This window comes from Paramisgurnus dabryanus, chromosome 1 (assembly GCF_030506205.2).
Source record: "Paramisgurnus dabryanus chromosome 1, PD_genome_1.1, whole genome shotgun sequence".
In the NCBI taxonomy this organism is placed as follows: domain Eukaryota; kingdom Metazoa; phylum Chordata; class Actinopteri; order Cypriniformes; family Cobitidae; genus Paramisgurnus; species Paramisgurnus dabryanus.
Window position 1 is genome coordinate 58,549,378 of NC_133337.1, and position 26,789 is coordinate 58,576,166.

General features: G+C 36.6%; 2 protein-coding genes across 3 annotated transcripts; both read right to left on the reverse strand.

Moving 5' to 3' along the window:
* Positions 1-204: 204 nt before the first annotated feature.
* nmt1b (N-myristoyltransferase 1b) lies at positions 205-4,169 on the reverse strand. The gene is made up of 12 exons (XM_065242832.2): positions 4,028-4,169; positions 3,858-3,951; positions 3,601-3,745; positions 2,359-2,477; positions 2,170-2,261; positions 1,859-1,975; positions 1,615-1,785; positions 1,411-1,519; positions 1,127-1,297; positions 816-983; positions 539-676; positions 205-456 (listed from the first exon to the last, which is right to left on the reverse strand). The coding sequence occupies exons 1-12, from the start codon at positions 4,063-4,065 to the stop codon at positions 436-438; spliced, it is 1,383 nt and encodes a 460-aa protein (XP_065098904.1). The 5' UTR covers positions 4,066-4,169; the 3' UTR covers positions 205-435.
* Positions 4,170-4,856: 687 nt separating this feature from the next.
* Positions 4,857-25,098, reverse strand: plcd3b (phospholipase C, delta 3b). 2 transcript variants are annotated; one of them, XM_065242623.1, is made up of 16 exons: positions 25,029-25,098; positions 24,554-24,702; positions 23,314-23,481; positions 18,539-18,767; positions 18,189-18,318; positions 16,580-16,805; positions 14,962-15,163; positions 14,083-14,224; positions 11,438-11,590; positions 10,711-10,833; positions 9,963-10,113; positions 9,744-9,860; positions 9,480-9,658; positions 8,975-9,110; positions 7,290-7,439; positions 4,857-7,201 (listed from the first exon to the last, which is right to left on the reverse strand). In XM_065242623.1, exons 2-16 carry the CDS (start codon positions 24,621-24,623, stop codon positions 7,074-7,076), a joined length of 2,304 nt encoding a protein of 767 aa, XP_065098695.1. In that variant the 5' UTR covers positions 24,624-24,702; positions 25,029-25,098; the 3' UTR covers positions 4,857-7,073. The 2 variants fall into 2 exon arrangements, with proteins under 2 accessions (XP_065098695.1, XP_065098696.1); XM_065242624.1 differs by lacking the exon at positions 25,029-25,098 and adding an exon at positions 24,846-25,020.
* Positions 25,099-26,789: the final 1,691 nt, after the last annotated feature.

A 26,789-nucleotide genomic window follows, 5' to 3' on the forward strand; every position in this document is an offset into this window, starting at 1 on the left:
CTTAATTATATGTATATTTTAACTGATGGTGAGTTATAATGTATCAAATATTGACGAAGATAGTTGAGGTACAACATTAAATGTTGCATTATTTAATGTCCCCTATCAATGTCAATGCAAACATCAATAATGAAACTGGGAATATTTTAACTGAAATATAAGATGAAGACATATACGACTGAGACATAAGATGAGATCCTTTAATAGAGATTTATTTAACGAATACAATGTTATCATTGAAAATAACAGTAAGCAGTCTATATAAACGCACAGGTCAAAGACAAAACTGTACAAAACTTTAGTCAGTCCAAAACACAGTCCAAGAACCAATTGAAACAGGAACAAAAATCCAAATACACGTTTATGATCATAATAATACTTGCAAAAAATACTGCATGGATGTGAAACTGGATGAATGAAAGAACACAAATGCCATCACTTCAACACAATTCCCACCTGAAATATAAAACATAAACATCAGCATTTAAAATTCCAAAAATTCCAAAAATTAATTTATTCTTTGATTTTTTTTATTTACCTTCTCTGATGCTATTTCAGGACATCTCCAGTTGTAGAGGTAATACTGTTTGGATTCATCTCCCATCCTGAATTTAAGTGACTCAAAAAACGCTTTATTGTCCATTATATCTGGTGCAAAAAAAACATCAAAGCCCCTCTAAATAAATTAAAAGAGAGAGAGAGACAGACACAGCAAAATATTAGTTAAAATATACATAAGGAATCTATGGGTAATGTCACATGTGAAGCACAATCCAATCAGCTGTTTTATGTCAATCCTCTGTCTATTGACTTACTGCTTTACAGATGATAAGGATGTCCTCCATTAGCTGCTGGATTGGTGTGGACTTGCTGATACAGTAGAGAGCACAGGCCGCCTTCAGGCTTTTATGCACCGGATGGTTCAGAACCGAAGAGAGTTGTGTGTAGAAACTCACCATGTCAGTAATGACACCATCTATGCTCTGTTTGTTATAGACATGTAGGGGGCATTAATAGAGGACATTTAATCTAGATTATAAAACAAACAATCCATCAACTTTAAAAAGATGATGCACTAAAACCAATACAACTGTCTGTAAATTGGACTTGATTGTATGATACTGACCTCTACAACATATGTGTCAATAACAGAGTCTCGAGGCAAGAACCAATGCTGAACCTCCTCCTGGGACAGGACAGGAGAGAGATGAAATGCCGTTAGATGTTTTCTCAGTAGATCGTGAACCACAGGCACATCCTGTTCGATCATGGGACGAAGGCCTGGAGTTTTTGTTGTCTGATGTTATAGAGAGAAAAGGAGTGAGTTGTTATTGATGGATAGATTATGTTACTCAGGGGCCTTGTACTTGTATTTCATGCTACATTCGACCCACAGGAGGGCGCTCTGACCTGTGGAAGCCGGTTTAGCCTGATGGCACGCTGCAGGGTGGTGTTACTTGACAAAGATGAGAAATTCAGCTCAATCAGCTTGCGTGGATTCAGAGATCTGTGCCAGGACCTTTCACCAACAATAAAGTCAAATTAGTTTTGATAACACATAACCACGACTAAAAAAACAACTGTTGAGGTTTTGGTTAAGCGATATCATCATACTTGGGGTTTGCGATGGGCTTTGGTAGAACTGCACTGGCAGCGTAGATTGCCTGAAATATACCCTGTTTATGAACCCGTCTGGTGATCTCTTTGATCAGGACTGGTGTTACTCTTTTAGAGCGAAGCTTTTTGTGCACACAAAGGAAATTCACCTCCACCATCTTCAGCTCTCTGTGAAGTACTTGACTTAATAATTTGCATCAATACAAAAATGTATAACTGTCTAAAAAAATTAAGCACTTACGTGTCAAATATTTGAACAGTGGCAGGAACGGCGCTTATGAATCCCACTAGTTTGTGACTGGAGTTTACCCGGACTCCACAATGCCATTCTGACTGCCAACCAGTGGGACAAAGAGCCCTGTTATATAAGTGCATGAAATATGACAGATATTAAATTGTAAAATCATTTCCACCAACGATTAAACCTGACATCAACTGTACTATATTAAAACTTTTTCTTAAGCGTATATTTTTTAACATGGACACAGTTGTATTCATTTAAGTATAATAAAGTAGTTGAGCTGTTTTGCTTTCTATTGTGGTTTAACACACCAGAGCAAAAATTGTGGAGAGTAATGGAAGCGAAGTGTGTTGTCATCTTCTTCAGTGTAGTTTTCATTCAGGAAGTCACACAGTTCTCTCACCTACAAATAAGAAATGTATTTTACTGTAAAAGTACTGTATGTTTTACATTCTTCAATTAAAGAGAGGATTTATCACCAAAGTGGACTTTCCGCTCACCTGCTCTTGGTTTTCCAAGTCGAGCGTGTCCCAAATGAAGTCCTGTGGGAGTGAATATGGTTCCTCTCGAACACCAGACCTCTCTGATTCTATAGGCCCTTGCGATGTCACTTCCTCATCTTAAAGACAATAAATGTTGATTGTAATCCTGAACCCTGTTAATTTAGTATTTACGTTTTGTTGTCCAGAAAAGATATTGAAACATCCTTAAAGGGACACTTCACCCATTTGCATTAAGCTTTGTATAGTTAGAACCCCAGTCATGTTTTTGAATGGTCATGCATCATTTTCTCAGTTGCTGCTGAGACAGGAGAAATACAGATTTCAGTGCTGCACTTCCTTTTTTCAACAATGTAAAATCATAATTTTGCATCATTGAAAGAAGGAAATCCAATATCTTTGTTGAGGGATTGAGACTACAAACACCATTTTCTCGGTCAAATAGGCACCAAATTTGAAATGTATGTTACATTTCGACTACAAATATGACACACTTTCAATAAAGATTCATGTTTCTACGGGTGAAATGCTCCTTTAAAGGACACATATTATACTTTTTTACAAGATGTAATATAAGTCTCAGGCAAGCCTGGAAGGTGTCTGTGAAGTTTCAGGTCAAAGTACCCCACAGATCATTTATTATAGCATGTCCAATATGCCCCTATTTGGGTGGGAGCAAAAAAATGCTGTTTCATGTGTGTGTACCTTTAAATGCAAATGAGCTACTGCCCTCACCCCAACCAAGTGACAGTGAGCGTTTTCGATTGAAAATAGATCTGATTCCTGTGAATACAGTCTAGGACAATAGTATATTTAGCCGCATTAGTGCTAAAGTGTGCTAACAAACCATGGGTGGGGCTTCATCAGTGTGATGTCATATTAACAAAAGAGTCAAAACAGCATATCTAATCAGACTGTTTTGGTTTAATGGGGATGAAAAAGAAGCAGAGGGCGGATTTTTTTCCATTGTAGGGAGGTTGAGATCACACACTGCCGACACACATTTATTTAAAACACCTTGTAAAAGTGGATTTGGAATTATAGGTGACCTTTAAAGTCAGGTTTTCTCTTGATGATCAAAATGAATTCATGTTCAATTTTGATTTCAGAAAAATCTAAACATAAATTATGATAAACTGTTAAATGGGTAAAAAATTTGGCAATCTCTTTTTTCTGGAAATCTATCTCGCTCAACTCTCCCAATCGGTCTTTATAGTTTTCCTGGTTTCTGGTGGAGCATACCTATCTTAGGAACTGGCTGGGTATTCCAAAACTGATATTTGTGTCTAAGAGCCTCCTTGAGGTTCTTTGGAGCCCCCTGGCCCACAGAAAAGAGGTGCAGGGCTTTCTGAATCTCCTGTTGCTTCTCCTCAGGAAGGGAGTTGAGCTGGGAAGAGAACAGATGAGAAGAATAGACTTATTCAAATGATATAAAATAGTTTTTGTGAAGTCTGTTATTAAAGAAGTTCACACACATATTACACACAAACTTCACTTACCAGTTCGAAAGGATCCCGTGGTCCCTCCTTAGCCCATGTCTGGCCCTTCTTTTTCTTAGCTTTCTTCTTGTTGTCTTCTTCCATGCATTCAACACTATATGAAAGACATACAGGTTTGTAACAACATGAGGGAATTTTACAAAGCGAGGATGAATAGATGCTGCACTTACGGGCTTTCCTTCTCTGCCATGTAATCGTTTTCGGGCATTGGAGCAGCCAGTGGTACGACCGTTCACTTCTGTAGTTATGGGTGTTTGGGGTTGTAGGTGCTTATCTTAATTTGCAGCAAGGGCACAAGAAAGACACCCACCCTCCATCATCAACAGCCACCAATCCACTGCCATCCACACCCTCACATACTGATACTTTATCTCTGCACAGCATTGCAGCCTGGCTTAGCACATGGATGTTAAAGGGATAGTTCATCCAAAAATAAAAACTTCATTTACAAGTGGTTTCACAATGACTTTCTATTGTGAAAAAAGAAGATTTACAGAACATCAGTGGTGCTTTTTGAACACAATGAAAGGTGATGGGGATCAAAAATTTGACATGAGCCAAACATGCATGCTTGTTCTCTTGTGTCATGTGATCAATTGTGATACATATTTTAATAAGGATGCACTGATAAGATTTGAGAGGACATTTGGACTAATTTTGATAGTTTTTTAGTTCTTGACAGCCCTTGGTCACCACCCACCTTTATTGTATGCAAATGAGCATCTTAAACATTCTGCCAAATCTCCTCTTTGGCTCAAAGATTACAGTCATATGGGTTAATGAAGATAATACGGTCAGTTAAAAATGACAGTTCTCATTTTTGGGTGAATTTTTCCTTTAATAAAAGAGCACATTTTGAAATTGGTTTAGCCATACTATAGTACACACTGTTTTTAACCACAGGGAGGCAGTAAAAGCCGTCTCACTACTAGTTATCCATTTGGCAATTTAAAAATCTTGCTTTTGGTAATTTCACAAAAAAACTTAAATACACAAATATCTTATGAACAATGCATTTATTTTGTTTTGCACAGATACAGAGATATATGACATTTATCTCACAGAAGTTAGCAATAGATATGCAGCCTAGATATACAATAAGCACTTAAGCCTAGCACTGCAAGTTTGTTAATATTCTGGAATATAAATTCCTCTAAAACACTCAGATTCATTTTTTTAAATGGTTATATAGAGCACCTCAAATCCCTACTGGGTGTTAATATTACAGCTATTTCATGCTTGATTCAGTAGTGACTGGTTTGCTCTAGAATTTAATATGTAATATTTTGTGTCTGGTTTTAAATCCCTAAATGGATTGTACTGTACATTGGAATCTTTGGAGACCTCTGAGAATATCTGCACAAAAGCTGACAGTACATGCAGAAAACAACAAGAAAAAAGCTTTTAAATTTTGGTATTTAGTGTGAGCTCCCCATACAGTACATTAGAGAAATAGCAGGAACCTGCAGGATCTTCTAAACCTAAATAAAATGAAACTCTACTTTCTAATCTAATGACATCGGGACTTCAGTCTCTTCAAAAGAGTTCAAGATGTGTTTAATGTCACGAAAGGTCACACTAAATAATACTCACTTTTACCTGTAGAATCAATTTTTTTCCTTAAAAATTGTTTATTCTTTTGATTTTCTGTATTTTCTGTTTGTAGCTTAATAAAAAACCTGAAAAATATATATTGGTGATCATTAAAACTAATTTTAAAAAGCAAAGCTAGACTTACACAGTACTGTATTTCTAATCACACTAAAAAGCACTTTGCCAAAAAAATACAATTAAAGACATATATATGACACATCAAAATCTGAATGTGAGTACCATAGGAGGAGTTTGGGACCAGAGGCAATTATGATTTTGCCTGAGCTATTAATGAAATAGAAAATTGTATCTTAATATTTTAATGGTTAGACTGGGTAATTTAAAGCAAAACACAACCGTTTTTCAATATTTTACTATGTTCTTACTTCAACTTAGACGAATTAATTCACACCTATCTATTTCAATGCGTGCACTTAATCTTTGTACAGCACGTCGTGACTGTTAGTATTTAGCCTACCACCATTCATTCCTTAAGATCCAAACAGGGATGAATTTAAAGACTGTTACATGAGTAGTTACATGAGTAGGTATGGTGGCACAAAATAAAACGTGGTGATTTTTTTTAAGCGGATAAAAATAAGAACTTTATTGTATAGCGGAAGAGCACTAGTTTGCAGCACTTCGACTTCAGCGCGCAGTAACATCATCACTCCTGACTACTCCCCCTCTCGTCGTGCTCTTCCGCCATACAAAATAGTTCTCATTTTTTTATCCGCTTAAATGCTAACACATTCACGATGCGCTGTACAAAAATTAAGTACATGCATTGAAAAAAGATAGGTATGTATTCATTCATCTAAGTTGAGGTAAGAACAAAAGAAAATATTGAAAAACTGATGCTAAATGAAACTCAAAGCATTGCAGTACCCTTGTTTGCCGGAAGGTGGCCCCCAAAGCATAAACGTGAAACTCTGCCTATGGTAAGTACCCGAATAAAGAACTGTTAAATATGTAAACATTTTACTATAAATAATACTTTAAAATGTTTTCTAGTTTTAAACATGACATCTTTAAAACATATAAACATTTTTAATATCTTATTAAATATCTTAGTAAGGATAAGAAATAAGGCATAAGGAGCAGACAGGCTCAGAGATTGTCAACATAAAACCTTTAAGTTACCTCATCTCTTGTCTAAACAGTAAAAAAAAACTTTTTTGTTCACAAATCAATTACGAAATACAAATTGGAAACATGCTACATAACATGGGCTGGTGCAAAGACCTCTTGCATATGAAATGTATAGCGTCATTGTTTTTAAGACTTTTTATGAATCATCAACATCTTTGGGACATCCTAACTTCTAAAACGGCTTTACAGTATTTTCGGAAAACCACCAAGTTTAGTTGGAGTTCATATGGCACTTATATATATATATATATATATATATATATATATATATATATATATATATATATATATATATATATATATATATATAAATGATTATAACTGTAACACAATAAGTGCTGGGTATATACATATATCGCGTACACCAGCAATCTAACAGCATCAGAATTCACTCATTGGTGAGTATGATGGGTCTCAGAGTTGGTAAAAACAGTCTAGCAGATAAGGATGTTTGACCTGCATGCTTTATTCTTAGGTTGAATGTGCGGCTGCCTTTCTGACAGGACTGCTGTAGCCTGGTGTTTTTTGAACGTGGATAAAGAGAGTGGAGGGAGACATGCTGGAGCCATCGGCCCTTAGCAGACGTACGTGTCTGTAACCTGCAGGAGAGATTTAAAGAATAAGCATCTGTGCTTACAATAAAAGTGGTTTTACTTTAAGCACAGAATTGTGTAAGGCAGCACATACCTGTACGCATGCTCGTGAAAGGAAGCGTAAACTGGCCGAGGAATTCATTCCTGGTCGCGTAGCCATGGTCTTCAACCTTAAAGCGTACTAACACCAGCTCTGGCACGTGTAGCTGGAACTTAAAGGTGCAGTCCCATCTGGGGTTAAAGCCTGATGAATGGAACAAAATTTGAGTGTAAATCATCCCTCCAATCTCATGTAAGCGATCATACTCAAATTAAAGGGATAATTCGGCCAAAAATGATATTAAACCCATGATTTACTCATCCCCAAGCTGTCTAAGATGCATATGTCCATCATTTTCAGACAAATATATTTTAGAAATATATTTTAGGACCTTCATGTCCAAAAAATTTGCTTTTATCCTTCACAAAAAATTTCCAAATGGCTCAAGGGACATAAACAAAGGTCTTCTGGGCAGTGGGTCACAGAAATATCCATATTTAAAACTTTATAAATGAAAATCATTAGCTTTTGGTAACGCAGCCTCTCGGACAGCTTGGGGTTGAGTAAATCATTGGTTTATAATGTTTGGTCGAACTATCCCTTTAATGCAATAGTTTATTCATCAGTGTCAGTGCTTTTATAAACATAATATAATAGTTACACTTAGACCTTAAAATGACTTTTCAAACCCATGTTAAAAAAGAAATACTATACACATAAATATGGTTCACTGTGGTAAAAACACCATAGAAAAAGAAAATAAAGCAACATATACTGTAAGTACTTAAAAGATACTGTATAAGCATACAGGTTTAAAATGACATAAGAATGATTAACAATGACAGAATTTTCATGTTTTGGTACTTTTAAGGTCCAGTGTGGGTTGGTTTAGCGGCATCTAGTGGCGAGATTTCAAATTGCAACCGAATGAAGCTGATAGTTAGCCTGGTTAGCCAGACCTACATCAAGATGTAAGGTCTGGCAACTCTTCACACAAACGGCTCAATGCAAGGGGCGGGATATAAGGTTGTCCCTCAAAATGCCTCTGCACGCAATAGGATAGCGCTATGACCAATGAGAACAACGAAGAAGGTGACGTAGTTACCGTAACCAGTCGGCAAAACTCCAAACACATCTTTCTCGCTTAAAAAGGACTTCAGTAGGGTTTATTTGCTCTTCTCTCAAAGAAAAACATAAGTCTAAGTCCTCCAGAGTCGCGGCCAAAGCCGCTTCAAAAGAAAGCTGTTCGCCAGCAGCAGCAGCCATTCGTTGCAGCCCTATCGTCATCATGTTAAGCCCGCCCCACAGACGCTACACACGATGTGATTGGCCTGACCAAATTTTGGTTTTTGGAGCTGTTAAGTGTATTGTGAGTGCCTAGACTAAACCCTGGCAGCAAATATATTTTGCGGCCGCTAGGGTGCGTCTAGATTTCTAGGCTAGCTGATAGTTGCCATAGGACAAACATCTGAGACGTCTGAGACAATGTAGGGACGAATCTCTATAAAACAGTTTGTTCGTTTAGGGCTACGGTAGAAACAAGACGTCGAATTCCATGTAAAGGGGCCCGTGGTGTATGGAGATAAATACGGCTCATTCTAAGGTAATAAAAACAATACAGTTCATTGTGTAAGGTTTTTATATACCACTGATATACTGTTATGTATATTATATTGCATTTCTGTCAAAAGATCGTCCTAAAAGTCCCACATTGCACCTTTAAAGAAATCCCATAGTACCATTATTGTCAATGCGGTGCGTCTTCTTTTTGTTGTTGTCTATGGGAGCCCCATAAGTCTCCACCCACACAAGAGGGTCCACAATGGAGCTGAGCTTCTCATTGTTTGGTTTCGGCAGCTGCTGGGCTGATATAACCTGTGAAAGAAGACAGGGATCTTTGAACGATGTTTATATATGATCTAAACAAACATTTAAAACCTGCTACACAAGCCATAACATCAACATGACATGGGATTCGACACCCATGCTACTTCAATAATGTGGATTATATGTAATTAAAACAAAGTACATATCTAAAGGTGCTTTACCATGCTTTTGTTCCAATTAAAGGTTTTTAGTAGTGAAAGGGTTCTTTAGATTATAAAAAAATATTTAAAAAATGGTTCTTTCATAGCATCACTTTCCTTTACTACATATTTCTAATTCAAATTTGTACATTTTAAAGATTTTTCTAGCAGAAAACAACAAAAATGTTCATAAAGGGCTTCTTTCGCTTTGATTTACCTTGATGGTAAGCAGTGTTGGGTTGTGTCCAGGTCCTACTCCAGTGTTCTCCGGGTCAAACTCCGAATTGGGTGTCCACATAAAGCTTGGTTGTAGCACGTAGCCACAGCGGCCGTTCGGTAAAAAGCGTCCTCTGTTAAGATCCATCTCCTCACCCTGGGTTTGAAAGTTCAAAGCCACTGCAAAACAATGTTTTGGTCACTTGATCATACATCTGGACTGGGCAGTAAATCTTTGAATCTGTATTCTTTAAACATTGCTTACCTATATGACAACCAGCGTTCCACATATCTTGAGGGTTGTAGTTGGAGGATTGTACACGCTGACCAGATGGGTAGATTCGACTTAGTTGCATGCTATTGTGACGCACAAAGAGCTTCCCTGAAAATGACAGATAACAAATTTATATTGTGTTTGATAGTCAGCAATATTTATGTAAATGTGACCATGTCATGACTTCTGATTTGACACTTCCAAACGTACCTGATTCTTTGATATGTTTCAACGCATCACTCTCTGAGAAAGAGGACATCTCATTGGGTGGCTTCCTGGCAGTTTGATTAAATCCTTTGAAGGCAACACTGCGGGTGTAGACTACCAGATCAGACAGCTCTTGACTTAACTTGGTCCTTTTCTGAAAAAAGGCAAAGGCACGCTGGAGAGCAATACAGAGAAACACACCAACACGAGCATGCAAACACACACAGAGACAGACATGCACAAACACAACTAACAATGAGACAAAACAAACATGCACAGAAATAAATGGTGATAACAGGCACTATGATGAATAGATGCTAAAATGATATTAGATGTGGGTGGTTGACGCATAGCAGTGGCAGCAATGATCTGCAGCTGCTCATGTTAGATTTCAAGTATGCCCATTTGAAATGACATATTGTCCATGTTTTTTGTAAACTTCCCTCATACAAACACTACTCCATATGGACGAGAAAAATATAAACTACTTGTATGCAAAAATGAACTGTATGGTATACAACATTCACGCTATTGGCTTCAAAAAAGCTCTTCACAAACCTGGGTGATGTCGCAGACACTACCGCCATATTTTTTACAGTGTATGATTAGAACATACAGAATCACAATACACACACACACATACACGCGCACACACGCGCACGCACGCACACACGCACGCACGCACACACACACACACACACACACACACACACACACACACACACACACACACACACACACACTGTCAGACCTTTCTGGGTTTAGGTTTGCTCTCGGCTTTAGATTCATCTTCTGAGGAGCTTGAGTCAGAGCTGGAGCTCTCCTGCTCCACTTTCATCTTCTTTGATTTGATCAAGATCTTCCCTTTTAATTCCTACCACAAAACAGAAGCACACATATATCACATTTACCATTGATCAACGGTCATTCCAATTTTGCATTAACAATGCAGAGGTTGTGGGTTTGATTCCCAGGAGAAACACAAACTGTATACTTCTAATGCACTGCAAGTCACTTTGGATAAAAGCATCTGCCAAATGCATAAAGGTTAAATGTAAAAAGTTACTTTATTATGTAAACTAATACATTTTTCATTCAACTGTGGTGTTATTGTCCTTGTAATGTAAACAAAACATTATATAACAAAAATCATTTTACTCCAATGCGTGCTGTGCAGTGATACATACAGAACCTTGAGTAAGAGAATTTGGCATGACTATTGACCAATCAGAATCCAGAACCAGAACTATTTTCTGACCAAACAGAAAGACCACTTTTAAAACTAATGGAGTAATGGATCTGCCAACAAACCAGTATTTCTGAATGACCTGAGGCCGGGATTGAAGCGAAAGTTTTTAATGAATGTATAATGTGTGCAGAAAGCATATTTGGTTAATATAATGATCTCATTTTTGATGGAGGTGGCAATGGAGGTTCTCCTATTTTACAAACAAGAACAGAAGGCTGACCAACATTACCTCTGGTGATGGTAGGCACTGTAGTAACTTGTTATTGAGAGGTTTTGTGAGCAGTCTGTCTCCCAAAATTGAGCACAGTTGCTGGGCCATGATTGTCTGCTGCTCCACCGAGCAGTGGATCTCCAGAGAAAGAATAAGAGGATATGGGGAAGCCTATAAAACAGTCACACATTCATGAATGCATGATTTAGACCTTTTTATTGAGCAAGACTTGTTTAAGTTAAGGTCTGGAAAACCACAGTTAATTTTTCGAGGAAGATGAAAAAGCACCAAAATATTTTAGCCTATTAAATAACGAAAATGCACATACAACACGGTAATGTCATGAATATGCTAATTAGCTCATGATGTCATCTGATCACTTTTCAAGCATGCATTAAGTACTCTCTATTAAAAAATATATAACACTGAATCACCCCAAAAAATATAACTTTATAAACATTGTCATCCTAAAAACAAATAGCTGAACGTAAAGAACTGCAATAGAGCAGCATTAAAAAAGTCAAATTCTGGGAGAGGTAATTTTGTCAAATCTGATTACTGGGGAGGGATCTGACACCCTCAGAATCTATGGTTGTTTCAGTCCTGCATGAAATCGATTAACTTTATTGCGTTTTTTTGTGTGTCAGAATAATATCACCTATCGCTGTCTGTTACCCACTGCAATAATGCCAAGGCTTTAATAGCATTATATTATAAGCCTATATTTCATTACTTTTATACAGAACATAAGCAGGACGAAGTCACAATTGTTTCTTGCAGAAAATAGGAGGCCTGAGACCTTAATGTCATCAACCATGCAACAAAAAGTATTACTTTTTTGAGAGAAAGGCTCAAGAAACTCAGGCATCATCTCAGTTACTAAGCAGAAACATAACATAGTACAATCACAAATTGCACTTGTCATCTTATTTAGTTTAACATAATATATAGTGGTGTTTTTCGGAACGGGGTTATCCTAGAGCAGTGTTTCTCAATAAGGGGGTCAGGGCTCACAGGGGGCCTCAGCTGATTTCTAAGGGGGCCTCAAGATGACTTAAAGGTCACGCTCTTCCTGATCCCATTTTTTAAACTTTAGTTAGTGTGTAATGTTGCTGTTAGGGCATACATAATACCTGCAAAACGAAAAAGCTCAAAGTTCACTGCAAGGCAATATATTTTCTTTAACAGAAGTCCCCCTCTACAGCGAATGACTCGTTTGGACTACAGCCCTCTATTTCCCGGTTGAATGACGTCAATATAAGAGTTTTTGAATAAACTCTGCCCACAGGAATATGTCAGTCGGCAGCTTTTGAACAAGGAAGACATCAGCCCGTTTTTAGGACAGCAAAAACAGCGCTATAGAGATAAGTAAATTGTGTGAAAAAAAAACGTGAAACATGAACACATGTTATATTGCGCACTGTTAACACAATCAAAGCTTCAAAAACACAGGAAGTTGGACAAAACAAGCTAAATCAAGCAGAAATTAAGATGTTTCATCTTTTGTTTTTATCCGTTTTAGTAGTGAATATACATCTGTCTGGTCATTCCAAGTTCTATTTAATTTTATGTGGAAAAAATTTTGTGAGTTGGGGGCTTTTAAATATTGTTAAGGGCAACTAGGGGCCTTGAAGTGAAAATGGTTGGGAACATAGACTGTAAAAAAAGATGGATGACGCCCGTTCGCTCTCTTCCATTGGTGAAAAGTGAAGGCGCCAATGTCCCAAAACTGCGCAGACATATTGGGTCTGAAGTCTGCGTAGTAGCGATTTTGGGACCAGTGCTGTGCAGTAGTGAGCAAGAAGTAAAGACGCAAAATCAAGGCCCTGCCCTCGCAGAATGCACATAATACAGCTGGCAATCATGACGTGACACCACCATTTTTATAGCATTAAATAATAATAATAACTTATTTTAAAAACAAACCTTTGAATTTACATCAGCGTCATAAAAACTACAATAAATGACAGAAACCAGCTTCAGAAAAAAAATTAATTAAATTGTTTAGTAGTTGGTCTCAAGTCCCATTGAATAACATGGGGGAGGCGGGTCCTAGTATAGGTCATAGTATATGACCTATACTAGGACCAGTCACTGGGAGCGTTTTGGCTTCACTTTTGAGGGCTTGTGCGTCACGCTTGGTTGGGAACCACTGTCCTAGAGGGTTATCCTGTAACTGCCCAGAGGTGTTGAAGTTATATTTCAATCATGCAAGACAAAAGACCTATCTACTTGAATGACAAATGCCAAATATCTCAAAACTCAGGTAATAAAATCTCAATTAAACAACATATTTCTGACCAACAATCAAATGTGACATCAATTGTAACAACTTTTTTCTTAAGCTCAATTTGCACTAAAACCACCTTTTTTCAATTCCAAAGTCATTTCAGCTACTACACAGATTAGCAAGCGCCTCATCACCTCTATATATAGAGCCCCTCCCCCAGAGAATCGTCTTCTTATCTTAACTTCTTATCTTGCGATGTGGTCTTCAAAGGCAGCATTTCAAATCTTTTGGACGCAGCCCATGTAAAATCTGTACTTTTTTTACCAGGAAAGCTTCCCAAATAGTGACCTTATTCAAAAAAAAAAAAAAAAGTGCAATAAAACCTCACAATATTTGCATCAATAAGGGAAAGGGACTTTTTTTCTGTGCTCACCCTGAAAGCGTATTCAGAAATGGCCTTCACCACTTCCCTGAATGGCACCTTGGATGTCAGAGTGTGTCCGTGATAAATAACCGGCTCTTTCTCTCCATCCCAGCAGTCCAGTTCCACACAGCGGCATCCATGGCTGAGGGCCCTATACCACAAACAAACAAATAAACATGCAGGCTTGTGTGTCTTTTTAACATCAACACTACTGTAGAAAAGGCATGAAATATTTTTTAAATAAATGTATCTTCACATAGTCAATATAATTTCTGATGCAGTTTTTTTCTTGACTCTTTCCCTGCCAGCGTTTAAAAAAAAAAGTTTAAACAGCAGCTTTTTTAATGATTTTACAAGTGTATTGCCTTTTAGAAAATGTTCTTCTTTAAATATATAAACATAAAATATATAAAATGAAAGAACAGACACTCTGCTTTAAAAAAAAAACATTTCATCCTACCTTCATTTGTTCTCTTATTATCACCTCTTAAATATGGATAGGTTTCTACAAAAATACCACATTTAGAGCAAAATGCTGAGATAATTTTTTGTAAAGGACTTTTGTTAGAGATCAGATTCAAAATGATGATCAAAACGCCCACTGAATTTTTTTGTTTTTGGATCAGTGGATGTGTTTTATAAGATGGGTACCTATGGGTACTTGTGGATAATAGCAAAAACATGGATTGTCGAAAAACTCATCATTTGCAGGTAAGGGTTTTCTCCCAGTTGACGAGATAACTCGTCAATGGCGGGGAAAGAGTTAAGAAAATTGATTTGTTTCTATTTGTGTAAGAGGTTTAAGGGTCATTTTGTCTGGTATGCTTGTACAAGCTTGTTATCTTCTTAAAGGGCCAGTGCTGTTGTCGTTTGTAATGTGTGTTGTACTTGATATAAGGGTCCGCGCTGCTCTCGCTGGTGAGTTGGTCTGCAGTGAGGTAGGTGTTGTGTGAAGAGGAGATAAAGTAGTCAGTAAGCGGACGGCTCATGTCCTGGTAAACTCTGCTGTGCTCCGGGTTGAACACATCGTTCTCTTTAGACAGCATGTACATAGTGAAACCATTGGGTGTCATAAACTGGTTTTGTTGTGCTGTATGGGACAAAACAGAAATGCTTTAGATTCAGTTATACAAGACAAAATATATCAATCACAATACAAATTGCTAGTGGTAGACTGATATGGGTTTTTTATGGCTTGAGCACTCTGGCTAATTGGCTTATACGTATGAAGGCAAATTTAACAAAAATGTAATTACAGTAAATGAGAGAGAAACAGATAATAGGTGAAACGAAATAAACCTTTTTAAGTATTTGAGAAATATTACTTCACAATACTGTATAAATAATGCTGCATCCACACCAGAAGCGAATTTAAAGGCTCTCTAAGCGAATCTGCGAAACGTTAGTTTTTGTTGACGTTTGAACTGTTTTCAAACAGACGGAGCGTAGCTAACTCCTCCCCCTCCCTTCCGTGCTTTCATGAACGCGCCCAACCCCCACCCCCAAATCCTTTTTGTCGTTTATTGGCTGGAATAGCTTGTTTTGTTTTGTGGTGCTAGGTTTGGCCACGGCCCACTATGTTGATATTGCCGTTTGTGAAGCCTGGGCTGTCTAGAGAGATCGCGTTTTTTTACAGTTTGATCAGCGGACAGGCAGCAAGCAGATAGTGAGGAGATGTTTCCGGTATGTAACAAAAAATGTTTTATGGTCTAAAACGCGTCAATTCGCTTAGAGCGCCTTTAACAATTTGCGAGTAGACTACATACAAAGTCAACGGAAAGACGCGAATAGACGTGAATATGTGCGAAGCTATGCAATGACGCAATTGGGCACCCCAAATGCCGCAAACAAGCGTAATTCACGTCAAACGGATCTTCTGCGCAAGTTAAAATTATTTAACTCAAGCGGAAATTTTGCAAGACACGAATTCAAATCTCACAAGTAATCTAGAGCAAGGAACGTGATGCTTTGCATTTGGTGTGTACACAGCGTGTTATTCTGTGCAATGAAACGTAACGTCATGTTAAAAAGTGAAAAATGATTGATCCTTTTACTGTCTGTCAGAATTTGGCTTTACATCCCAGTGTTTTTTTTTTTTTAAATAAACTAATTTATTAAGGAAGGGAAAGATTTATTGGCCGAATTAAAAAAAATTTTGTTTAAAAAAATGTGAAATATTGGCCACTGCAAAATACCCACAACAAATTAGCTAAAATTCTGCAACTTTGTCAATGGGTGTTTTAGGTAATAATGCGCTTATACATTTATAAATGAGTATTAGTTAATTTTGAATAAATACCAATTAAAATAAATTTGTATTTTGAGGAATTGTTTAAATATCAAGCTTCAGTCTCCCTAGTTATATCACAATATGCATCAGTTGTGTCACTAGTTAACTGACATTCATACTGCTTACTTACGTAACATTTTTTAAATCAAATTCTGTGTTTTCTCATGGATTTGATCAATGGAGAACAATGAACGATGAAGAGCAATGTGTAAATACCCCATTCGTTGAGCTCGTAGCTTAGGATGAGACTCTGAGCATGTACAAGTGTGTGGTCCTCGCCCTGGTCTTTCAGGAATTCACGCAAATCCACAGTGGAAAGGACGCAACCGTTAGCTGAGTACTGACTAAACACTGCATCAAGCTCAGGCCGACGTAACAGCTCACGGCAAAACAGCTCGATCTCCTCGTGCTCCAGTCGACCATCTTCTGATTTGTCACACTTCTGTGACACAGGCAGAGGCAAAGCAAACACACTGATCCAACTCAAACAAAACTCAGAGACAATCTTTTAAAGGACAAATCACCCGAAATTGAAAACTTTACTTAACCTCATATAACAAACCCTTAATAAATTACTTTTATTAGTTTTTAACTTGTATTACTAGATTTTATTTTTAAAAGTGTTTTCCCTTTAATGATGGTTCACACTGCCCCAACAAATACCAACATTTCATTCTAGGCTGCTAGATTTAGAAAGCTGGGAAACATAACAAACTTTCTCACTGTCCCGGTAAACAGCAACCCTACTGAAAAATCCAGCTAACACCAGCATAAGCTGGTGAGCTGGTTATAGCTGGTCTCCTAGCTTGGTTTTAGCTGGTTTTGCTGGTGTAGCAAGCTGGTTTAGCTGTCTTTTGGTCACTTTTTAAGCTGGTCTAGCTGGAAAACCAAGTGACTCACCAGCTTGACCAGCTTTGCCAGACTGGGAGGACCATCTTAAACCAGCTACTGCCACCTTAAACCATCTAACAGCTTTTGCTGGTCTTAGCTGGATTTTTCAGTTGGGAACACAGTTAACACACTATTTGACACTGTAAAAAAAATGCAAAATGCATGATATTGTCGAATCAATATATATAATTTTATGTTACTCTAACTTAACAAATTAAGTTGAACAATTTCAACTTGTTTCTAAAAGTTATGTCAACTTTTTACAAAACAAAACTTAAAATACTGTAGTAGGTTGAATTAACTTAGTAACCAAGTTTGTTTTAAAGGGAACATTTTTAAAATGTCAAAATAAATTGTTGGTGTCTCCAGAGTACATATGTGAAGCTAAAAATACCATATAGATCATTTATAATATCATGTTAAAATTGCCACTTTGTAGGTGTGAGCAAAAATGTGCCATTTTGAGTGTGTCCTTTTAAATGCAAATTAGTTGATCTCTGCACTAAATGGCAGTGTTGTGGTTGGATAGTGCAGAATAAGTGGCGGTATTATCCCCTTCTGACATCACAGGGGGAGCAAAATTTCAATTACCTATTTTTCACATGCTTGCAGAGAATGGTATACCATTCTTTAGTTATTGGGTTGATCTTTTTCACATTTTCTAGGTTGATAGAAGCACTGGGGACCCAATTATGGCACTTAAACATGAAAAAAGTCAGATTTTCATGATATGTCCCCTTTAACTTCATGCTGCATTTTTCACAGTGTGCACACTGTAATTTCACCTTCTTAAGATCTGTTTTGGGCTCCATGCTTATTTTTGTCTGTGTTGCATTTTTAGCATCACAGTCAGACAGATCCATTCTATGATTAAAGCGTTTACATCTGAAACATCTGGAAGCAAATCAAGTGCTGCTGTAATATAACGGCTGACCTTGAAGAGACTGGCAGCGTATTCCTCGTTCAAGTCAATGTTGATCATCTGGAGCAGCGTTAGCACCTCTTCATATGACATCTTCCCATCTTTGTTCATGTCAGCTTGTTTCAGGTAGCCATGGATCCAGGTGAGAGGGGTCAAGGATCAAAAGATGCTCAATAAATAAAAGATCCTCTAAAAGAAAGAACTGCAATACACTAATGGAACAGACAAGAGTAACTTAATCTGTCCTAAATCACAGTAAGGATTGATTATTGACTTCTAATTTCATTATGACCTGAACTAATAAGTCAGGGGTCAATAGCACTACTGAATATACATTTCTGTGCTGTGTTGCCGAAGGATATTGCTCAAGTTTTTCTTTATGGGTCATGTTGTTTACTCTCCCCTGCAAGGTGCGAATGCCACGGACCCAGTGCTGGGCTTCCTCTTTCGTTGAACACTGGAGATCCAAGCTCTTCCTCCCTCCCTTGAACACGATGGTAAGACATTGTTCTTTTGGGAGAGAGCCAGCCAGGTTTTTGAGCGTCTCGGACTGACAGCCTTCCCGTACGCACTCCACTTCTGTCACAGAGACTGCAGGAAAGAAAAACATTGCTACTTAAGTTATGGTAAGAAGGCTAAATGAATCCATTACATGGGGCAACCTTCAGGTCCTTTTACTTAAAGGAAAACACCACCTTTTTTCAATATTTTACTGTGTTCTTACCTCACCTTAGATGAATTAATACATACCTATCTTTTTTTAATGCATGCACTTAATCATTCTACCGTGCATTATGAATGCGTTAGCATTTGGCCTAGCCCCGTTCATTCCTTAGGATCCAAACAGGGATGAATTTAGAAGCCACCAAACACTTCCATGTTTTCTTTATTTAAAGACTGTTACATGAGTAGTTACACGAGTAAGTATGGTGGCACAAAATAAAACGTGCTGATTTTTGAAACGGATAAAAAATGAGAACTATATTGTACAGAGCACTTAGTTTGCAGCACTTCGACCTAGGACGCAGTAATAATAGTAGTAGTAATAGTAGTCAGGAGTTGTTATGTTACTGCCGAATAGTCAATTTTCTTAAAAGAAAAATCCAGATAATTTACTCACCACCATGTCATCCAAAATGTTGATGTCTTTCTTTGTTCAGTCGAGAAGAAATTATGTTTTTTTTGAGGAAAACATTGCAGGATTTTTCTCATTTTAATGGACTTTAATAGAGCCCAACATTTAAAACTTAACTCAACACTTAACAGTTTTTTTCAACGGAGTTTCAAAGGAATATAAACAATCCCAAACGAGGCATAAGGGACTTATCTAGCAAATGATTGTCATTTTTGACAAGAAAAATAAAAAATATGCACTTTTAAACCACAACTTCTCGTCTAGATCTGGTCGTGATGCGCCAGCGTGACCCCACGCAATACGTCATGACGTCAAGAGGTCACAGAGGACGAACGCGAAACTCCGCCCCAGTGTTTACAAGTGTTGAGAACGAGGACCGTTCCTAAGTTCAACTGATACTAATTAATGTCTTTGTGTCAGTTTATTGTTTACAATGGTCTGCAAATGTGCGTTTTATATATGTAACACGTGACCTCCCTACGTCACTACGCATTTACGTTAGGTCACGCTGGACCGGACCTAGACAAAAAGTTGTGGTTTAAAAGAGCATATTTTTTATTTTTCTTGTCAAAAATGACAATCGTTTCGCTAGATAAGACCCTTATGCCTCGTTTGGGATCGTTTATAGTCCTTTGAAACTCCGTTGAAAAAAACTGTTAAGTGATGAGTCAAGTATTAAATGTTGGGCTCTTTTAAAGTCCATTAAATGAGAAAAATCCTGCAATGTTTTCCTCAAAAAACATAATTTCTTCTCGACGGAACAAAGAAAGACATCAACATTTTGGATGACATGGTGGTGAGTAAATTATCTGGATTTTTCTTTTAAGAAAATTGAATATTTCTTTAATATGTTAATAATTACAGGTTCACATTTTATAAGTATGTGTGTACTAATATATGATATAATTTCAATCCAGCACAAGGCTTTATTAAGTTAAACTTTTGAATTATTATTGTTAATATTGACAGGGACAAACACTCATGGGGTAAACATACAGTTTGAACAGCTAGATACTTAGACCAGTTAGTCTGTAGTCAAGCTACAACTTGGTAATAGATGGCACATCAGTTCATTGGGTGTCACTGTTGCTTCACAGCAAGAAAGTTCCCTGTTCGAGCCCGCTAGATCAGGTGGCCTTCCTGTGGGAAGTTTGCAAGTCTTTGTGAAGCAAAACTAGTTAAAAACCAGCTACTGTACATTAGGACAGCTGATGTAGGATTATTGCTCCTTATCCCTGCACAAAGACATATTTGTGTTCCAGTCTCTGTGTAGTTAAACTAAATATATAAACAAGCTAAATCTAAAGTTAGAAAAAGCCCATACCTATCGTTTGCCAGTATACTGTAAATCGGTCTCTTTGTGTTGTTTGTGCTCCAATTTGGTGCGCCAGATACACACTCTCTGTATTTGTATCCTAAATTTAAATCATTTTTCATACAGAATAATTTGCATGGTGCTGTGAACCTAAACCCAAATGTTAGCTATGTTAACATTGATTTTAATACCAATTTATTACGAGCAAACTTTACACAGCCTGTGTTAACAGAGATTTCTCTTAGAAATCACCTGATGTTTGCAAACAGTCAGTAGCTTTATTTATCACTGCACAGTAAACCGAACTCACTCTGTAAATATTCTCTCTGTTTATTACATCACGGATCTTTGATCACGGTTCAGTAATTCGTCCCCTTATTTTATGAACCGTACTCACAGAATAAAAACTGTGAGTACAGAATAGCTGTTTTCCGCAGTTTTATAAATCGTGCACACGAGTTTAACAATCCATGCTCTCAGATTTGTAAACCGTAGGCCTATCCTCAGTTTTTGCAATCCGTACCCACAAATTCATTAACCGTGAATTTAATAATAACCGTGAAAAAGAATCTGTGCATTATTCGATTGTATTGGTTTTTACCTACTCCTCTCGAAAAGTTGCAAAAACTGAGGGTACGGTTTACAAATCTGAGAGCATGGATTGTTAACTCATGTGTACAGTTTATTAATCCATGCGCATGATTTGTAAAACTGAGGAAACAGTTTAATCATTTGTCAGTACAGTTTATAAACTGAGGGGATGAATTACAAAACCGTGATCACAGATTTGTGTGTCTTGTTTTTTTGTTTTCTCCAAGGGGTGACCTGCTCTGTAAATAACCACTAGATTGATAAACAGCACAAGCAGAAGATATTTAAAGGGATAGTTTACCCAAAAATGAAAATTCTGTCAAAAATGATCAAAAGCCCTATTAAATTCCATGGTATTATTTTTTCCTACTATTGAAGTCAGTGGGAATTCTGTTCGGTTTGGTTACAAACATTCCTCAAAATATCTTTCTTTATGTTCATCAGAACAAAGAAATGTATACAGGTTTGTAACAATATGAGAGTGAGTAAATGATGACAGAATTTTCATTTTGGGGTAAACTATCCCTTTAACTAAATCTACTGTAAATCTTTCAAAACAAAATGTGACCCAATCTATGAAAACCCAGCATTTTTGTGATTTACTGTTTTCTACATAAAATCGTGTAAAGAAGATTCTTTGAAAATATAACATGGATATCTTTAATATTAACTTGAGTAAGGTCATATCAAAGATTGAAATCAATGACTGAAATCAAACTTTGATGCTTCTAATCTCATAAATAGATTATGAAACTTTAGTATGGATTTCAAAGACAGGGTCACAAGTACACACTTGTGGTATGAACACATGCATCTGACTGTATTGAATTCTGTTTTCTTTCATTTATTTTTAAATAAAAAAATCGCAGCTTTCTTTAAAATTATAAGGTAATTAAAAACAGACATTAATCTTTAGTATACTTGTAAGATTTATGTGGATATCTCAGATACTGTTATTTGCCATTTAATCAGACTTTGGTTGATCTTTTCAAATAAAAGTAAAATATAATATGTTTTGTTTAATAAAAATTTAAAGTTTTTGAATGTTTTAAGTTTCTTTAGGGGCCACGAAAAGATGCACAGTACACGGGGGGCATGCCAGAAAAGTTTGAGAACCAATGGTATAATTTCATATGTTTATTTTAATTCAAATTTTACGTTTTGGAGTACTTTATGTCATAAATGTATTGGGGGGGGGCATGAAGCGAAGCATCGTACACGGGGGGCCGCACTCAAAAAAACGAAAACGTTTGAGAACCACTGCACTAGAGGAGACACATTACTAGGTATTAAGTAACTAGATTAGCAGGGTATATTTCTAAAGATATTTAGAATAGCCGGTCAGAATAGCCGCTTCAGTCCCACCTCCCAGTAAAAAGAGCCAATCGTCAATCAGAATCCTCTGGGGGAGGGACTTTGCATATATGCTCAGAATCGACACGTCTTGTTTGTCTTGTTCTAACAAGACCTGAAGGCATTGTGACACGACTTCCTTAAAAGGACTTTGATATTTCTCAGCAGATCTAAAGGATACTCTCCAATTGAGATCTTGTATATCCTGGAGAAACACCTGAGACATTGAGGAGGTTTTTGCAGTGTTAGCACACATGGGTGTCCTCACTCCTCACCCCTAAGCCACATCATGCAAAGCATAATCTTTCTAACAAGACGCAATTATAGACCGTAGTTCTAATTTAGGCCATGTGCACAGTTGCCAGGGCAATGATTATTATTCATGTGGATTATATGGAGCAAACCATAAAGTGAAGGGCAGCGCTCTTCCCACCCAGCCTTAGACGATAATTAGAGCGTACAGCAAAGCTTACAAAGAAAAAAGAGGAACCCCCTTGTGAGTACTGCAAATAGACCGGCCATGTAATGACAGTCAGTGCTGTGGTCAGTAGACCTGGATACTGCTGGTTTATACAGCCATAATTAGGAGGTGTATTTACCGGGAGGGGCTCTTACAGTGCCAGGGTACACAGTTTTCATCAGTCTGTCTACCTACTGCTGTAAAAAAACTTTTATTTCACTGATCAACCTCAGCACATCATTTAGAAAGGTTTTTAATACTAAAACACATATGAAAAACTTACAGGACTGCTGCGACTTGGCTTTGCTGAAGGTCTTGTTGGATTCACACCAGACCGTGACCCCGTCATTCATCAACTTTAGCATGCGCTTTCTCTGCCAGCGTGGGGAACGCACCTTCAACATGGCAGAGCCCTGCAGCATGGTCTTAACGTCTTCATCGTCCTGGACCCCTGCAGAAGTTAATTTAAATAGAAAAGACTGATCATTGGGCTACTTTTACATTGAGAATTAAATGAATAGTTTAACAGAGATGATGAAACTCTGCTAAACCACAGCTCTGCATTCTCTGGAATTGCATATGAATAATGACCCCATGACTTTATCACATGCATCACTCAACAAAATCACTATGGCTGCATCACCAAGTATTTACAAATTAAGGTGTAACCATTACAACAAATCTAATGTGAGTCAATTTCTTTTCCAGTCCACCCACAGCATTTGTAAAACGATTTAATTAAATACTTTTACATTTCATATTGGGCTATCCACTTATCTGGAATAATACTACAAAAAAGTTTAAAACAAAAAACTGAACTGCATATTTAGGTTAACAAAGAGATGACAACACAAGTCATGTGTCAAAATCTAGTACAAATGCTACACAGAAAAAAAACATTACAGCTTGCTTAGATCATCAGTCAACTACAGTATACTTATACTGTTTGGAATAAACATGAATTGCCTTCTTTTAGAGTCCCGCCAATTAGCTTTTACTTTATATCTGAGGAGAAATCAATAAACGGCTTGAAATGGATCCCAACGGTCCATTTTCCATATTTACTGCTGCTACAGACAGAGACAATGATTTCAGACATAACATTATAATACCTGATTTAAGCTATATATTTTACTATATTACTACAGTATGAAACATGATGCTATAGTATGATCATTTAATATATCAATCTAATAGAATAAATCTGTATTTGGTACTACTTGAGAAGATAGAAATCTCAAATTTAATCAAAAGGAGTGAGTTTCATTGGCCATCAGCCCATGACTAATAAATATGGTGTTAAAGATTTGTGGCCAGTGCATGATAGTGTATCTCCAAAAACACACTAAAATATCTCAATAAGCATTAATAAACATAAATGTGTATTAAAAAACAATAAAACATCCGTACTACTACTACTACTTCTACTACTACTACTGTTGATGCTATTAATAATAATAGTAGTACTACTACTACTAGTAATGATAATAATAAAACAACAATTTTAATAATAATATTCTTACCTAGGTTTTTCAGAGGATCGCCTAATTTAGGTTGGGACGTCCCGGGTTCATTTCTTTCCTTTCTCAACATGACGCAGTTTTGGTCCTCTCTCTCTCGCTGTGAGGCTGGAAGGTTTATGTGGTCGTCTCTTCAGTCAGCGTGCATTTATCTGTATGAAACAGCAGCTCCATCTCATGAGCTCATGCATTTTAACGAGCTATACCGTTATATGACATTCATCTTCACTAGGTTAATTCTGCGGTTTAGTCTTAAGATAAACATCATAAGCAAAAAATGCGATGCCCTATTTACCTAGAAAAATTATCTGAAACACCGATTTACTGAATAAAAGCGTCCCGCGTTTTAATAGGATTAGACACCGACATAAAAATCAAGAAATAAAACAACGATTGTAGTCTCATTTAAAAAGGAAAAAATCAATTACACAGACTTGGCAACGGATTGTTCTTTCGTCTATATTATGACTTCTCTTACCATAAAAAAATGCGTGAAGGAGATACAATTGCGTCCAGAGATTAGGATTTTATAACAAAATGTCTCCCCCTAGTGTTCTCAATCTTGAAATAATAAACTGACTCAAACAACCAAAATCTGGTTTCAAGACCAACGCGGTGATTTAAAAGTATACAAGTATATAAGTAGGCATAGGTATAAATATAAACAAGTATAAATATGTTCGTTATTTTATAATTGCCCAATAACTCCTGCATTAAGAATAACTATGACAGTATGCATATATCATTTGTCGTAATAACTTTTCTATTTACTGTCATAATGTGAAATCAGACGCAAACACAAAACAAGCGAATGAGTCAAAGAAATAATAAATATGCAAAATGCCCAATAAATAAAGTGTTTTTATTATTATTAACAAACACATTTACATGAATAACAACACATCCAGATACATACTAACACATTTCCAAAGGAACAGAGTTTACAGAATAAAATGCATAATATAAAGATAATAAATTAATTAATAAAAAATAATAATTCGATAATAATCCACGTTTTCCGGTTTGGTTAGAAGGGATACAGCTACGGCCAAAATCTCGTGTAATCTCGTAGGCTGAGCGCTTTTTTCATTCTACCCCCAACTTACTCTACAAAAACTAAACCCAATTTTTTTACTGGATTTAAGCTGTATCTGTATCATATCTAGCCACAACTGCTGTTTTTCATACTAAACCTAATCCTACCGCTAAACATAACCCTAAACACAACATCTCGCGAGATTTGGCTGTGGCTAGTGAAATAGTAAAGCAAAGCATTTTGCTATTAAGATAATCAACTGTCATTTCCAACCGTTTCCAACTCTGTAGCTTCACCAATAAAGATTATTCAAAGTAAGTTAATAAATAATTTTTGTTAATTCCTTTATATGTATTTGTTTAAAATTAGTTTAAATGTTTAACTCGTTTTTTTTTTCATTTAAATGTTTTGTTGTCATCTTTAAAAAAAGGGTGTTAGGACCACTTCCTTCATACCGACAAGGACATGAAAGGTTTTGTACACTGAAAAAAAAATTGGAGTAAGATTTACTTGAAAATGTTCTCTTGTTTGTGGGTCATTCTATGAAAATGGTGGCTTTTTGAACAGACAACATTTTAAAAATTTAACTCTTTTTTATACCAAAACTTACAGTCAGATAATAGTTACATTACATTACATAAAAAAAAATGCGTGTGCTGCTTTTTTGTCACTGGTGTTACCTATATTTTAGATGACAATTCAGGCTTCCCAGAATGTAATTTGACCATTTAATTTGCATACATGAGCAAAGACAGAAAACGTTAATGTAATATTAAGAAATTGTCTTGATTAGTAATAATTTAATTTAAACAGGCATGCGTAAAGTTCTATTGTGTGACCTTTTTCTTTTTCTACCATTGTGTTTTTTGTTGTAACAGTAATTGGTTGAGTGATCAAAATTGAATGATGATATCCTTAAAATGCTTACTAATGAATGAAGCAACAGTTAGGTAGATACAAAAATCATATTCTATGAAACTGGGCAACTCTGATGCCAGAAAACCAATATGCCATGCGGTAACACCAGTGACACAATGTAACAGTGACGCAAAGTGAAACCAATGACAAAAGGAAAGCAATATTGTGTGTTTACAATATTAAAACAGTAATGAAATGCTAACAAGTCTTTATTAATATATTTTTTGAGGCTTTTATTAAACCTCATGTTGATTGTCGGTGTTGGTGTTATTGATTGTCACTGGT